The 17,250-nt window shown below is 44.2% G+C and overlaps 2 protein-coding genes and 1 pseudogene across 4 annotated transcripts in view; 2 read left to right on the top strand and 1 right to left on the bottom strand.

Annotated features, from left to right (window-relative positions):
* LOC110988044 (serum paraoxonase/arylesterase 2-like) overlaps positions 1-17,250 on the bottom strand; it is a 190,888-nt gene that overhangs the window by 149,936 nt on the left and 23,702 nt on the right. The window lies entirely within an intron of this gene.
* Positions 1-17,250, top strand: part of LOC110988045 (leptin receptor overlapping transcript-like 1) — a 48,518-nt gene that overhangs the window by 15,670 nt on the left and 15,598 nt on the right. Inside the window, exon 1 of one of the 2 annotated variants that reach the window (XM_022251257.2) lies at positions 12,129-12,238. The exons of the other annotated variant lie outside the window; for it this stretch is intronic. Coding sequence (XP_022106949.1) covers positions 12,144-12,238 — 95 coding nt within the window. The 5' untranslated portion in view covers positions 12,129-12,143. Of the gene's footprint in view, positions 1-12,128; positions 12,239-17,250 lie in introns of those variants that run through there. 2 annotated transcript variants of the gene reach the window in all.
* Positions 12,249-15,677, top strand: LOC147797161 (uncharacterized; annotated as a pseudogene).

Here is a 17,250-nt window from a genome sequence, read left to right as displayed (position 1 = left end):
TTCCGGCAGCTACCGTGAACTTCGAAGAGACCCCACGGCAGCCACCGAGAGAAAGCTGCAGCAGAAGCTTCTCTCCCTCCACCGCTCAGGGAACATCACAGAACAACTATACAGACAGCTACGTCCATCCAACTCAAGATGCCCAAGATTATTCGGCCAGCCCAAAATACACAAGAAAGAGACCCCATTACGCCCCATCGTCGCTTCCGGAGGAGGGCCCACCTACAACACTGCAAGACACCTAGCCAAGATCCTTTGCCCCCTAGTTGGCAACACCCAGCACCACATCAAGAACTCAGATGAATTCTCGTCCATCATCCAAGACCTCCGGCTGCAGCCAAGCGACATCATGGTTAGCTTTGATGTCGTGTCACTTTTCACCAGCGTTCCCACTCCGACGCAACCACCATAGCAACAGACCGACTCCAAGCCGACACCAGCCTGAAGGACCGCACCGACCTCACCCCCAGCCAGCTTCAAGACCTCCTCACCACCTGCGTCGATTCTGCCAGCTTCAAGTGGCGGGACAAATTCTACGAACAAACAGCTGGAACCTCCATGGGATCCCCTATATCCCCAGTTCTAGCTGACATATTAATGGAAGAGTTCGAGCAGACTGCCATCGCCACAGCAGACCACCGCCCCAAGATCTGGCTCCGGTACGTGGATGACACCTTCGTCATCTGGGAGCACGGACAAGACAAACTTCAACTCTTCTTGGACCACCTCAACGGGCTTCACAGCAGCATCCAATTCACCATGGAACAAGAGCGGCAAGGTTACATTTCGTTTCCTGATGTTGAGGTGTCCAGAAGGGAGGATGGCAGTCTTGCCCGGCGGGTTTATCACAAGCCAACCCACACCAACCGGTACCTCAACAGCGCCTCCTTCCACCACCCCAAGATCAAATCATCGGTCAACAGAGCCCTCATCCACCGAGCCTACAACATATGCGACCAAGAACACCTGCGCAAGGAACTCCACCACATCTCCACGGCACTCCAACGCAACGGATACCAGCCCCAGCAGATCAAAACTCAAGACCCAAGACCAAGTCCCCCTCCCGCCCGTCGGGTCCCCTATACCCAAAGCCAACTAGATAAGGCCCCTAGTTCGGTCACTCTCCCCGACCTAGGACGTACCTCCCACCACATCCAGCGTATCCTGAGCAAGCACAACATCAAGGTGTTCCACACAACCCCCCTCAAGATCCAAGGAATGCTGACTTCTCACAAGGACCGGCAAGATCCACACCGCCGACCAGGCGTATACAAGATCCCCTGCCAGTGTGGCAAAGTGTACATCGGAGAGACTGGTAGGGACCTCCCTACCAGGATCAAAGAACACAGAGCCCATGGCAGAAAGGGGGAATATGAGAAGTCAGCCATCATCAAACATTCCCACGCCGAAGACCACACCATCAACTGGGAAGAAGCCCACCTCATCGCCAACATTGAACAGTGGTACCCAAGACGCATTAGAGAAGCCTTGGAAATCTCCAAGCACCCCACCGTACCTCAAGACATCGGTTTCTCCATCAGCGATATCTGGCAGCCCCTCCTCACCTCCCGGTCTGATGGGTCCTCCATACCCTAAGACTCCCCCCCCACCCAGGGTCTCCTATACCCAGGCAAACTTCCCCCACCACAGCCCATGACCAACTGACATGCATCAGTACCCAGGAGGATCCACCGTTCCACCTGACCACACAGCAGGATCCGTCACACTCCAGTACCTCCAACCAGCATATAAGCCCCACTCCCTGTCCGCATCTCTTCAGTCTCCTGACGACGGACAGAGCACACTGTCCGAAACGTTGAGCCTCTCCGGTTCTTATCAGAACCACACAGACACAAAAAGAGATATTGCATGGTGCTTACCGCAAGCTTTCCATCTTAGTCATACAAATAATTTAATTTAATAATAACCCTTCAAAACGTACACATGTATATAAATGATGATGCCAGTTCAGGAAGATGAAATAAATGATCTTGATATTTCAGCCACTATTCTTGGTTGTTGAGTTTTTGTTTTTACATTTGAAAATAACTTAGTTGCAGATCATGGCAAGTTCTGGGCGCAGAACCACTTTTATGAGGTTTCAAAACATCCAATTAATTGCAATCTTATGCAATCGTAGGGCAACAACTTGTATAGGCTGTCAAATTTTAGTGCTGCACAGAAATTAATCGCTTCTTAGAATTGATAAGCATGATTATTAGAAAAACTATCTTAACATACACTGTTCTAATCAGGAATTTAATGTGTTTCTGAAAGTTTTTCAGTTTGAACTACCCCTGGGCAGAGATTAACAAGGGCACAAACAACTTTCACCATTTTGTCCACAGTACATGTAGCTTCCATAGATGCTCCATTACTAACTAGTTTTATTGGTAACTGGTTTTGAAGGATGGTATACTTCTGCTTAACCATTCCTATTACACGTTCCACATGTATCCTCACACATGACAGCTCCCGACTCCAATCTACCTCAACCTTCTCTAACTGTTTTTTACCTCTGGTGAATGGAGGACTTTTGACTTCGGCCATTGCCATGCCACAATATTCACTGACAAAAAGCCCCTATCAGCAATAACCAAGTCACCTGGGATTAATTTGTTTATAATTCCACTGTTTTGTGTGATTCCTGTGTCATTAGCTCGTCCCCCCAAACACTTACTTACAAAACATATCGAGCCCTATGGAGTTATATCTATAAGGAATTTTACAGTAGAGTGGTGTTTATAGTTACTCCAAACATGTGCCCTTGCTAGCAAGTCAGGTGGCTGCTCAATGAAAATCTCAGTACAATCTATTATCACAGCACATTTTTTGAAAAATCTTCAAAAGCAGCATGGCATGCTAAACCTCAAGGATTCTCTACCTGGCCAGTGAATTATGCTATCCAACTTAACAGCCATTATGTCAAGGATTCTATGGAAGTTCCTTGAAACAGTCGACTGGCTGACTCCAAACCTGTAACCCAAATCTTCATCAAACAAATTTAATCACATCTTCATTAGGAAAAGCAACACTCTATTGAATTGAGAAAGCTTTCCACTGCTGGGCAGAGTAGAGGCAATAAGATTAAACAGGTCAAGAAAAGTTCCCCAACAAGGGAGTCCTGTGTAGAACTTGAGTTTAGAATTGTCCCCTTTGAAGTCATTCTCATCAAGGCTTGAGGATTTACGTTGCGCCTTAATGTCGGACAATTCTGATCGAAGTGCCATATTATCTCTTTCGAGGTGGTCAGTTCTCTTCTCTAAGGCAGTAATGTCATTTGATGACAAGCTGGTCTGAGTCGCTGTTCCCATATCTTGTGTCAACGGAGGTTCTTCCAATCCATGAGTGTTTCTTTTGCCTGTCTGCTGCAGCTCAAGCAGCGCTGGTGCAGCTGCAACATCATCTGCTTTCCTCTTCCGCTGCTTCAACCTGTTGTGGCGTGCTGACATGTCCTGGTTCTGAGGTGCTCTGGTGTAGCCCATGTTCTTGGTTGGGGCTCAGTCAAAATGTTCCACTTGGTGTAAATAGGCTGGTTTTCCTGTTAAACATGAAATTATACAAAAACAATGAAACAGTGTCTGAAATGAATCAGGTCAAACTTCTTCCTGGATATGTCAAACAGTTTTTCATTAAAGTCTATAAACTCCTCAATAAAATCATAAAAATAAAAAAGAAAGACAGCCAGGGAATCTCATCCAATGCTGAGCTCAACTACTCTTGGTTCAACTGTTCAGCTCAATTGCATTATTCAAAGTAAAATTGCCAACTGAACTTTCCTATTTTGAAACAATCTCACCAGTGAATGTAGAAGAACAGCTCAGTGCTAATGGAAGAAGTACCGTAAAAAGACAAAAGAAGTAAGATTTGCTGCCACGCAAAGAAAATAGTAGACTGATTGACAGCCCCTTATAAAATGCAGCGTGATGTACATGTACATTTGTTCATGAGGTTGTACATGTATATGAATTGGGAAACTCACCAATGGGAAAATTAAAACAAACATGTCCGGTCATCAACCAAATAGTTTTTTCAATAGTTAAAGGCCCCAGAATTAACCAGATATTTTTTCAATGGAGAAAAGCCCCCATGACAGTTGTTACTGAGAGCACAGAGGTAGGAGTGAACTATCATGAACCCTGGCATAGGGTAGGCTTGTATTAGGCCTTACCATAGATGTGGATCACTAGCCTATGACCTAAACCTGTGAGCGAGACAGGGTACTACATACCACCATGACCAAAGGGTAGTTGAATTTAATCAGGCCCAGGATTAGGCTTGGACTTTGGTTTCACTGGTTCCCTTTGGAGTCTCGGCATGCTGTTTGGAATGCTGCATCAAAATGGCTGGCTGGAACCATCAAAGCCGAAGACTAAGCCTAGTCCACTTGTTTCGAAAAATGCAAATTTTTAGATTAGGTGTACACGCACTGTGTGATGCATCTTTGACCAACACGTCTGAAACTTTTTGATCGTGATGAAGCGTGCTTAATGGACATTTATAAGCATTAGTTTTGTCAATGGTAGGCCTACTTACCACTGACAAAGTGGGCCGAACACACGGGTGATGATTTTGACGGTTGCCATTCTTCACGTGTTATGTTTGCCAGCCACTTGTCTCGCCGCAGTTTAGAGAGGTTTACCGAGTGCTCCCCTTGGTGTTCAAGCACAGCCAGAATACAGAAAAAGGACACTCCTTTATCTCTTACTATGGTTAGAGCAACCGAAGACACAAATTTACCATATTCAGTGTTTTCAGACACAAATAATATAAGGTGGCCTTACAAGAAAGTCAACGAGGCAAAGTTCCGAGTGGCAAGTGACCGAACCGTGACCGTACCGCAGATCAGAACGGTTGCTTGTCCTTTCGGGAGGGTGCCCTACGGTTACTAAGAATGGATGACGTCAAAGGCATAAGGTCTATAAAAGCATGTATATAGTGTGCAAGTAATGAGGGCACTGTTTTGTAGCTGTCACTTCTTGATTTTCCTAGCCATTAACATTTGCTTTCTTTTTGCGTTAACTCGTGGTTTTCTGCCATGTTTACATGTACATGTAGTTTTTATCTTTTATTGGTAGCTTTTACTGTGATTTCCAACAACTTTTGGTTGTGTATATGCATTGACATACATGTACTACAGGTACCACCAATGCAATGACTATGCGTGCGTGCGTACATGCTTGAAACTGGTAGTTTTATTCTGTCAATGTACATCTACATTCTTCAGATGTATGAGTTCCTGTGAACTTCAAACGACCATACAGACAAAACTCCAATATGATGAAGAGTGCATGTACATGTATGTGCATGTGGAATTGAAAAATAAAAAGAGCGTGGAACAAAGCAAATTCATAGGGCAGCGGCAATACTCCCTCCACCCTTCGGCTCTGCAATGGGTGAAAACCAACCAGCTCTTTGAGGGTTAAACCTTTCTTCTACAGTTACTTTGTAAACTAAAAGTAATTGTCAGTGTCATATAGTTTGCTCATTATGGAAATGTAATTCACATACCCCCCACAACAAAATGGGTTAAAACTTGCTAACAGAAAATTAAAATATGTTTAACTGAAACACAAATGTGCAGTTTCAAGGGTTTTGTAGAATACATGTAGTTTTGATGGACTCCTGTGTATGTACATACATGCATTGAGATGATCTTTAATTCAGTGGAACATTACATGTACATGTCGCTACATGTAAAAACAACATAACCAGTACTTTCCACCACCAAGGGCTATAAATCATGATTTCAAACATCTATCACGGCTCGGCAAAGAGCTAGAAAAGGGCAAAATGGCTAAGAGATGAAGTCTAAATGGGGAGACATGGCAATGGGGCAAAATGGTTAGAGTTGAAAGGACATGGGTATGATGGAATGAAAGGGAGGCAGGCCAAGTGGATGACATTGACAACCATGCAAACACTCTATCTAGCCATTCCATTAAATTCCAACCTGAAGCGAAACTGGTAATTGGACAAAGTTAGGCACACCTCAAGATCATAAGTGTGAGGTCCATTGTTTAAAACCTGGGCATTGCACAGGCATTCTTTACCCTAGACAATGAAGAACTGTCAGTAAGCCTACATGGTTTCAATACTTGACTGATGTTTCTTTGGCTTCTTTTTCCAAACAAGTTTCGGGTAGGCATACCGGTGGTAGCCCTTAATAATAATCAATAGAAAAAGGTGCATGCCTTTCCAAAATGCTACATGTAGATCACAATTTCAACAAAAGTGTTTTTCAGGTAACACTAGTGATAGGTTTAACAAATTGAAATCAGATGCTAATTAACCACCTCTGTCAAGCTTCAACTAAGTGTATAATATCAGTCCCAACTGTAGATGGACCCATCCCAAACTACCGGTACCCAACAACAGCACAGAGGTCCACTTGCGTGTGTCCAGCATGTGCCAAAGTCATATTTGTTTACTGTCTGACTGTGTCATGTCATAGAGGAAGTGCCATATTTTAGATGAATTGTATCAAGTGTAAGATGCATAAACTTGGATGACGTTGAGAAAATTTTACAGAAATGAATTAGTCAATAGTTTAGCCAGCTCAACTGCAGCTGTACAATTGAGACTGTCCCAACTATATGTGTACATGTACATGTACCGTAGTTGGGGCGTAACACCAGCAACTGTCAAGTTGAAGCACGAAGACCTACCTGGCAACTCGGCACGGCCCTTAAGTTGTAGGCCTAAGTTGTTCATGTATCATGTATTTGAAGAGCCAATACGTTTGGCTCACAGAGCAGACTTACAATGTCTTGTCAGCTATGGCATGTTTATCCAAGGCCTGAACAATGGGAACATACCCTGTACAATCTTACTTCTTGCAAATGCCTCACGTTTGACAGTTTGACCTCTATTCCTGACCAAGCAAAAGTGCCTCAGATTTGTTGCTTACATACAAGTACATGTAGGCTATGACTTAAAACTGAAAACAACTTAGTTGTTTGAACTACAAGTATTCACTAAATTCAGACTAAACTGTTCACAAAGACGATGGGAGATGTCATTTACATGGTCTGGTGCATGCCACGCCAAATAATGTTAGACCTGACATTAGATCAACAAGTGACATAGTGTATAGAAATGCTTATGTCATTCGATTGTCACTTGTCAGTTGGAATCACACAAAATATGGTATGCAACTGTAGATGTTAGAAGACCACCCTTAAGGGTTGTCATCTAAACTTCAGGGTCCCAGCATGGAGGTTCCCATTGTGGAGTTGGGGCGCGCGCAGTCGTGGAGGTACACTGGCAAAACCCAATCCAGCTGTGCGTGTGCGTGACTGTCTGTCCTATCAGCATGGCCATGTGCTGACTGACGCCTGCTATGTTCCCGAAAGACCTTGGGATTTTGAAATATACATGTAGAATTGGCTCATGGACACAAACATGTACCTGTAAATGCCGTACATTGTTAACCAATTGTTTCATTTCTCCTTTTCTCTATGTTACCATGAACCTGTTTTACAACGTGGGATTACGTCAACTTTTTTCAGGGTAAGTACATGTATGCAAAAAAACAAGGCATATCAAATACATGCACATGCTATCAGAAATGTTGCCATGCGTTGAGTATATTTTTCAATTTTCTGCAAATGTAGGCCTATATTGGTGGGTGTTTGTGCATTTGGAAGTCCTTCAATCGTGGACAACTACGAGAATACCTTTAAATCATGGACAGTTGGAAGTCATGAATATCCACAGTTGCAACACTCTATAAATTTTTTGCATTTTTATGCTCTAATTAGGGTGCTCTATTAATATCTGTACAGTATATCTGACAGGTGTCCATGTTGGACTGTAGCGGCCAGGACTAAGAGTGGATGAATACACTGTGCAATGCTTCCGTATAACAATTTTTGATTGAAAGCAGGCCTAGATATTAACGGTTGTCCGATTGCCCGGGACAAGTAATTTCTTCAAATTGCCTGATGGACAGGTACTTTTTTCTGAAATGAAAGCGTCCCTTTTTCGTGGCCAAGAATAGCAGTCAGCAGATCTACGTTTGATTTGTTGTTTTCCTCTTCATAAAAGCTTATAAAAAGTGGTAAAAAGTACACAGCAACAGTGTATGTGGGTCTTTATTTTAATATGGGGGCCAGTGTGTATTTCAGGGACATCACAATTATCATGACCATTTAAAACAAGACCAGTTTCACTTTCCCTTTCAATTTTCATATGTATTTGTCAATTAATATGTGTTGATTACAATAAATTCATTTTTAAAAAAAGTTGAATTACACAATAATTGCAAGGGAAAAACCTCATCGTTTCTCACTGTTTCTTCGGTATTCAGTGTGACATTTTTGATGACCTGTTTCATATGACATTTCATACCACTGGCAAAACAAATAAATTGTTTATTTTATAACTCATCTAGCAACAGAAAGGTAAATTATGATATCGGATAAATCTCCCAATGAAATTCATTTTAATTGAGAATACAGGTGTCGTCATAATCTGACATAACGTAACATTTTGTTTCTCCAGTTGTTACGAAGTTACAATCATTTGTGGCGATTGGGCGATTATCTCGATTAATCGTGATTAGTTTCTCCTACTCGTTTCACTACTCGTGGATTTGCAGCTAATGGATTAATCGCGCCAGCATGATTTCATGTAGTAATTGCAGAATTACATGCGAGTAGTGATTGTAATTAATTTATTTCCTTTATTTGCCGAAAAAAATAGTGTTACCTATTTGACAGCGAAATTTGTGTCAAATTAACGGGTCATTCATGTGGGAAAAAAGCCCTGGTGGACTAATACAGGATCATAGAAAGAATAAATCCTTAAAATTTACAACACGTGTTTACAGTGTGCTCATGCTCAGTAAATTTTGATTATTTACAAGTTTCATTTGATCGAAAAAACTCCAGATGGTTTCCAAGTTATGTCCAGATCTTCTTATTGCAATTACCGTTAGTCCTTTACCATTATGTAACAATAGGGTTGGTACGGCGATCCCCTTGGAGGAGCCGTACCTTAAACTGGTACATAAACAGGTTCTGAGCACATTTTCAAACGGAAAATGTTAACCAGCTATAGTTAAGCAATCACTCCAGTTTGCATACTTTGACTGTTTTATTATCTAAACATAAAAAAGGAAAATATGGTACACGCCCCCACAGGTCAACAATAGTATAGTCTTCTTGCTAATACGTCCACTTCCCAAATTTCTAGGCCTGTGCCGGGTACCCGCCCATTTTCAAAACCCGGTTCCATTTTTCCGGGCCGGGTACCTGTAAAAAAGTAAATAAATTAGGAACAAATATCCATGCATAAAATGTCTGTGAAATTTCTTACTGAAGGGCAGACTTCCTGGAAAACCACCGTGCCGCTGAAAACCCGGTCCCGCGGTCATACATGAAACTTGAATTCGGAGATCGACAGCTAATTTCGTTATCCACTCCGCCCGTTGTACTGCAAGTCGTTTTCCTAGTTCCGGAATTTTCCTATTTCACAAGAGCAAAAAAACCCACTAAAATTCACGGGCGACAGGTCACTCACTACGTGTGATTTCAAATATTTCTTTAGATTGAATAGTCATATAATAGTCATATAAACCTTTGCATCTAATGTCTGCTTAATCAAAATGACTTTTTTAGAGTTTCCGTTTTTGTTAATTTATCGAACACTGCAAGCTTTTCCCCCTACTTTCGGATCGCGCGGCGTTACCACGCAAAGTTGTTGCGAACTCAACTACACGGGCGCAGCAGAAATGTATGCGACGTAATGGGTTCGTCAACTGTGCGGTGCGGGGCGGTTACCGTTGGTAGCTCACTGTACAGTTGAAAAGTCGAGTCATAATTTACGCAATTTCTACTTTTTTTTACTTAATTGGAATTCTTATTTTTCATCTAATCTTCTCTAAATTAAAAAATTCTTTTATTAGAAAAGCAACTTTTCACAATGGTTCTGGCTGAAAATGGATTTCTCGTATGGTTACTTTTTATTTGTGAAGGCGTTTTTGTCTCGATCCTAAACCGATCCAGAACTAGGAAAAGTGTCGTCGTCACTTTCATCGATCGATCCTGTGAGTCCAAGTATAAAAAATTAAAAAAAAAACTGAAGTATATCCGAAACACAAAGTTGACTTCTGACCATATTTCACTCGAATTTGAGGGTTTTTTAGCTGCAGTCTTACTGAATAATTTTCACGATCCGGAACTAGGAAAATGACTGTTCCAAACCTATATGAACAAGAGACCGAAGGAGTTTTGTCTTATGAGGGGGAAGCGCTGTTGATGGACACTCGCATGACTGTATTTGTAGCTTTCAAACCCTGTCGGCCTAAATGACTTTTGTGCAGAATTGGTAGTGCTTTACTGTTTGAGTTAAGAGTACTTTTGTCAAATAAAACAATATGAATGAAAATTACTTCATGACTGGATTGACAACGAAGCGAGAGCGGACAGTGTAATATTCCAGCGGTACTGGGACTCTACACTGCGTGCAGTAAGTAGTGATTATGCACAAATTGTGCGGTTGATCGGCCTCGTTTTATAACCAAAGCACTAAATGTGCTCTACAAACCCAAAGAGTCAGAGGACTAGTTTACTTTTTTATTCCAAGAAATATGCCGTTTCAAAAATATTTTTAAATTAAAGCAACATGAATTTACTCAATGATTCAGCGGAACTGTGGATAAGGAATTGAACAAAAAAGCAGGATGTTTTCTGTATGTACAAAAGCATTTCAAATCCAAGTATTTTTTTTCATTCGAAAAAAGGGGAATGATGACAGGTGCAAGTCATAATACAGTCGGCCAATCAAATGTCACTTGTCGAAGTACTTATACATTAAAATCTCGACAATTTGAACTCCAGGGGAATGGAGTTATCCTGAAAAGGTATTTATTGAAGTAAACCACTTCATTGTGGTACCTTTGTGTGGCAAAATTTTCGTATCGCTTAGTCATTTAACAGGGTGAAGCGCTGCTATTTTATTCACTTGGGCTTCCCTATGTGTGGTCATATGACCTTTCCTTTGTGGTCACATGACCAATGCAGTGTCAGCGATTGGACTGCCTGAAGGGGACTACAATTGGGCTCGCGTTGCAATCAGGTTAGTTTCTGTGTCTTGAAAGCCAGGATTACAGTTGCAGCTATGTTGATTTATGCAACGTGCATGCAACTGGTCCTCGTGAGAAAAGAAGTGCACTGGCGATGACTCCGAACCCTCTATAGACTTCCGATACTTTCAACGCCGTTTGAAGCGTTTTGGTGGTGGTTTTTTGAATCAGAAACTTCAAAATAGGTGGATATAATGGTGTGGGCATTGTTCGAGTTACGGTGGTATTTTCGTATATAAAACTTCAAGCCTTTTAATCCGTGACGTACATAGCACTGACCAGGTCCGCACGTGACACGACCAGCGCTCACCATTTGTTCACACCACGTGCGTTCCGCATGTACGCGGTCATGCAGCATCCGGGACATTTCCTTTGAGGTGGTTTGCAGCTCTGTCCTCCTTTCTGACGTTTCCTGTGAGGATTTGTTTTTCTGTTTCATATACCCACAAAAAATTTGGCAAACTGAAGGTAACAATTTCCTTTGATAAAAAGGTAGGAGAGATTAACTCGGATGTTTAGAACAATGTGCTTCTTGCTTCCTATGTACCACCGGGTCGCGCGCAATGCCATTTGTTATTATTAAGTTATTATTAATTGATCTCTTTTCTGGGTACCCAGGTACCCGGTGTTAACAAAAAACGGGTACCCGGTTCAAAAAATACCTGCAAATGCACACCCCTACAAATTTCCCTCAGGGATTAACGGTAGAGCGATTCCGCACTGTGAGGAACTGTGCTAGCGAACACAACGTGGTGTGTGCAGGTTGGCAGGCCGTAGTTTCCCCATTCATACCACGCACAGACACAGAATTTTGGCAACATTCTGGCTTGGAAATTGTAAATAAAGGTGCCAAAGTTTTGGCACTGTTTTCTGTGAAACCTGACAGGATATTTTCAGTGTATTTTGAATATAATTTATTTTATCGCTTTGGGATAAAATGCATTATTCACCATAACGCACGTTGTTCAGTCGTTGAAACAGTCCTGGTCATCTGGCTTATACCAATTGGTGAAGCCAGAAGGCCACAAGGAAATAACTGTCAGTCGGTAGATCGATGGCGGAGGATACCGGTGACGAGCGGACAGGCCGGGAGTCTCAGCGCAGGTTCCGCCGGAAGCAGATTGCCCGGAACATTCACCTCTTCAGGTGGTGAGTCCAGTTCAGTTGCATTAGGACTGCAACCTGACTCAACAACACACCAGGACAATGCTGAGAATTCCTCAGCTGTACGGCTTGCTCTAAATCCGGCTTTAGGCCCAGGCCAGCCTCATATCGGAACCAATAACGTGGCAATTACTCAGGCCCAGGCTCATCAGATCTCAAGTACGGGTTTAAGCAACTCCCCTTTTACAACTTGGGCGATGGGCACCAATTCTCCTAATTCTCTAGAAGCCCCGCCCGCTATTCCTAGCGATTTCGGAAGCAATAGACCTGTCCCGCTGCTCGCCATGGGAGAAGGGGCTCCCCTTGATATTCACGTTCCGCGGTCAACCAAAGAGAAGATTTGGAACGGGAAATATGTGGACATGGCGTTGCTATATCGTGACAACGCTGCTAAAGCGCTGAGGTCCGCCGGACACGGTTCTGAGCTGACCTTAGCTGTCGAACAAGGCCGTGTAGTTTTTAAGCCCGCGACGACGCACCCGCGTAAACCTGAGTCCGTTGATAAATGGCTCAGTGCCTTTCATGTGTTTATGGTCATTTACGCTGTGCGTCACCCCAGCGGCATATTCGATTTAGTAAAGTAAGCCGAGATTATCTGCACTGCCGCCGCGCGATTCCTCGGCCTAGGCTGGCGCAATTATGACGAACAGTTCCGTTTGCGTATGGAAGTAAACCCTTCTCGTTCTTGGGCTACTATCGACATGGAGCTGTGGGTTACTGTTCCAGCCGTTGGTACTCAATCTTCTGCGCCAGCCCCAGCGGCAGTCGCTTGGACCCAACAGTACAATAAACGTGTCTGTTTCCCCTTCAACTCCCCAACAAATTGCCGGTGGGCCCCGTAGTGTTACGTCTATAGCTGCACTCGCTGTGGTCGTTCTGGACACGGGGCGTCCGATTGCAGAGTAGGTTTGGGGCTAGGGCCCGCATTTCAAGGCAAACCCAGTCCAGCGCACCAGCCGACTGGTCCCGGTCGCGCAACACATGCGTATACGCGCTTCACAAAGACGCCGTTGGCGACGTCAGGCGCACGGCAGGTGGCTCGGCCGGCTTTACCCAGTACAGTAACAAGGCTGGACACGCATAATGTGAGCACTTCAACGGGGTTTCCCCATTCCGAGATCAGAACTGGCGCGACAATGACGATTTAGAGTTATTTACAGACGCTGCTGCAAGCATTGGGTTTGGTGGGTACTTCAGCGGTCGATGGTTTCATGGGCGTTGGTCCCCTGAGTTTATGGCGCTATCCCCGTCGATAGGATACTGCGAGTTTTATCCACTAGTGATTGCAGTGCATTGTTGGGGTTCCCAGTTAGCTCAGCGCAAAATGCTTTTCCGCACAGACAATGAAGCAGTAGTGCACATCATCAACAAACAGTCATCTGCTTGCGACCAGATCATGCATTTAGTGCGAGCTTTTGTGTGTCAGTGTCTGCGGTTCAATATCACATTTAAGGCCGTGCATATCCCACGGGTACACAATGAAATTGCCGATTCCCTCTCACGTTTTCAGGTGCATCGCTTCCGGGCCTTGGCCCCACAGGCAGACATAGCAATAACGCCGGTCCCGGACCTCCACCGGGTGTAATAGAAGATGAGATGCACCGGTTATTGGTGGCTGCTTCAACAGCGAACACGCACAAAACATACCAGACGGGTTGGCGTGCGTTTTGTTCATTTATGGGCCAACGACCTAATGAAACTAGACGTGCTTCCAGTAACGATGTTCGGCAGTTTATAGCATGGCTTTCGCTCGAGCGTCTTGCCGCGTCAACTATAGCTACTTATGTATCGGCGGCGGGCTATTTTCAAAAGCTTCAAGGTTGGCCGGATCCCACGCGGGATTTAATGGTGGCGAAATTATTGACAGGTTGTCACCGGGATAAACCGGGCGGCGATGAACGGTGGCCAATGACCTTTAATACCGGTATTGACGTATATCATTAACGCACTCCCGCAGGTGTGTCACACAAGCTATGAAGCTGCGCTTTTCCGGGCTACCATGCTATGCGCATTCTTTGGGTTTATGCGCATAAGCGAGTTCGCTGCAGTTGCCAAGTCTCTCATCCAACAATCACTCTTCCATGTGTCTGACGTACATATTCAGGATGCAGACGATGACAATGCAGCAGTGTTTATTTCCCTTCGGCACACGAAAGCTAATCAAACTGGCCCTCCTCAAGTTATTCGCTTGGTGCGCTCAGCTCAGTTGATGAAAGTATCTACCCGGTCCGCGCGCTGACAAACTTCTCACGGATTCGCCCCACGTCAGCCGGCGCGTTTTTCTGCCTCTTCGGGGGTTAGCCACTGACACAGTATCAATTTAATGCCACTTTGAAAAAAGTTCTTTGTGTTTTAGGGCTCGCAGACACCCACTTTCGCTCCCACTCCTTTCGCATCGGAGCGGCGTCAACCGCATTCGTGTTGGGTTTTCCCCTTGAGCAGATCAAGACAATGGGCCGCTGGCGTTCGGAGGCCGCTCAGCGTTATATTCCTCCGCTGGTATCGTGTCGTTTTCCCAACGTGTAGACAGAGACAGTTGCTGGTCTTGTATGCATAGCACAGGGAACTTTCCATCTATTGGATGACATAATCAAGAATAAATAAAATCAACAACGGCACAGGAACATTCCTTGTTCCTCTCCCCTTTGTTCACAGGGAATGTTTGGATACTTGGGGATTCCATCATAAGTCGAGCAGAGACCATACTTGGGACTAGGCACGACGTCCGCTAGAATGGCCTGGGTGGAGCGAAATATGGTGACGTAACAAAATTAATGGCGGAACTCGCAGCAAGATGGCCTCGTCTGGCCATGCTAATCGTCTACTTAGGCACTAACGAGTTGGTCGAGACCGATTTTTTCTGTTTCCGACAAAGGCTGGCACTTTTCATGCGAGTGTCTTGACACTTACCCAGAGGCGTGCAGTTGGTTTGGTCAGATATTTTACTGCGCGCCTGTTACTTTGGGTCTACTAATCCATCAAAAATGGAAAAGAAGCGCCGCGCGATCAATAGGCGGGCATATTCGCTCGGTAGTCGACTGGGAGTGTCAGTGTTGCACCACCCTCGGTTCCGATGGTCGGAGTTCGCATTGTATCGTTACTATGGCGTCCACTTATCTGACATGGGCAACGAATATTTTAGAGGCAACTTAAAAGACTACATCATTACAGCCTTTGAAAAAAAGAATCGTTTCCTGGGATGCGGCCCTAATGGGTGGCATTGTTCACGTGTTTGCTTGCTTAGGTAGTATAAGAAAGGGTGGCTCGGGTGTCCGGGCTGTCGTCCCAGTGTGGCGCGCGTTGCACGTGTAGCAGGAACTACCTGGGAGTGACACGTAGTTTCCAAAGTTAACAAATAAACAATTTATGCAACTTATCTCGCAGTGACTATAACGTAAAGTTAGTTATTAATAATGTTTCATTTTGTTTTTCTTAAACACTACGCCAAGCATCCTCTTGTTCTGGTGGGGCTTATTCCAACCGCCTGTTCAAGCGGTGGAAAAAACGGCGTGGTTTATGTAAGATTTTCTTAATTTGTAAAGGATAAATAGAATCACATGACAATTAATTAAAATAAGGACAAGCACCTACTGGTTCCAGTGGGGTTTGTCTGCATGGCAAGTGTGCCAAGGAATTCCAACCTGTTATGCCAAGTTTGGCAATCTTTCTGCTAACAACCTTGCCTTTTTCTGCCAAGTGTGGCAAGCCTTTGGCGAGTTTGTTGTGGCTGATCGTCGGCAGATCGTTCAACGAAGCAGAGGTTTCTGCCCGCCTTACTTGCGACGTCACAAATCGGCTGGGCTTCTTCATCAACCGCGAGAAATCGAATCTCGCCCCAACGCAATTCCCGGCGTATCTAGGGGCATCAATCGACCTTCAACGAGGCATTAGCTCACCGATGACTGAACGCATCGACAATCTTCTCAACTGCGTGAAAGTCCTTTCTACCAAGCAGTTTGCTCCAGCCCATGCCTGGCTCCGTCTCCTGGGCTTGATGGCCAGCATGGTGGGCCTGATTCCCCTCTGCAGGCTGTACATGCGCCCGCTACAACTACACCTCTTAGCGCTCTACAGGCCCAAATGGGACTCAACTAATCTCCAGGTCCCCATATCAGACTTCATCTGCCCTCATCTTCAGTGGTGGTTAGTGAAGGAGCACCTCTCTCTCGGAGTTCCCTTCCCCAAGGCGAACCCAGAAATAACCATAACGTCAGACGCTTCTCATCTGGGCTGCTTACCCAGATTGGCTGAACTCTGTTAATAATAAAACACTGCGGCCCACCACCAGGAGGAGTTACCGTTATTGGTCAGTCTGAAGCCCCTTATCTGACAAAAACAGATTGCATTTTTTTATATTGGCAGGCGACACCATCATACAGGAAGTTACAGTCAAAAGACCTTTAAAATGGCTGAAAATCAATCTAGGCACATTAAGTCTTGGATTGCCAATCAAATGAGAGAATAAACATCGGTGCCAAATTTCCAATGTGTCAAGCTTTTTTCAAATCAATGCACACCTAATGCTGAAGTCTGGTCTTGTATGCTTGTACAGTGCATACATGTACATTCACTTGAAATCACTGTGTGTTGCACACTCCTTATGTTTTATATCAAAACTGGGTCATTTCCCAAGGTTAGGAAACAGTGTTTGGCATGAATGTGAATTTTCAAATATGCATGAATTAAAATCTTTTTGCATTTTTTATTATGTGAATACAGTAAACTCCGACTAAGTCAGCATCGCGTAACTTGTCATATCATCCAAGTCGGCCGTTTGACAAAAGTCCCGATCGTCTGTATTGCATTTCCATTGAAAATTTCATTCCTCAGTCGGCACTTAGAAATCGTCATTTTGTATACACTTTATGTTGGCATGTTTTTCTCGGTCCCGTTTTCACAAAACCGCAAAAATTCCTTTGTGTAAGTCGGCATTAAAAAAATTGTGCTTCGGTATCAGTTTCCTTCGCCGCGGTTGCCAAGAAGTGTCTATTGACAAA

Source organism: Acanthaster planci, linkage group LG12 (assembly GCF_054643075.1).
Source record: "Acanthaster planci isolate LZ-2023a linkage group LG12, COTS_SCS, whole genome shotgun sequence".
In the NCBI taxonomy this organism is placed as follows: Eukaryota; Metazoa; Echinodermata; class Asteroidea; order Valvatida; family Acanthasteridae; genus Acanthaster; species Acanthaster planci.
Note: the sequence above shows the minus strand (reverse complement) of the source record. Positions and strands in the feature narration are given on the sequence as shown.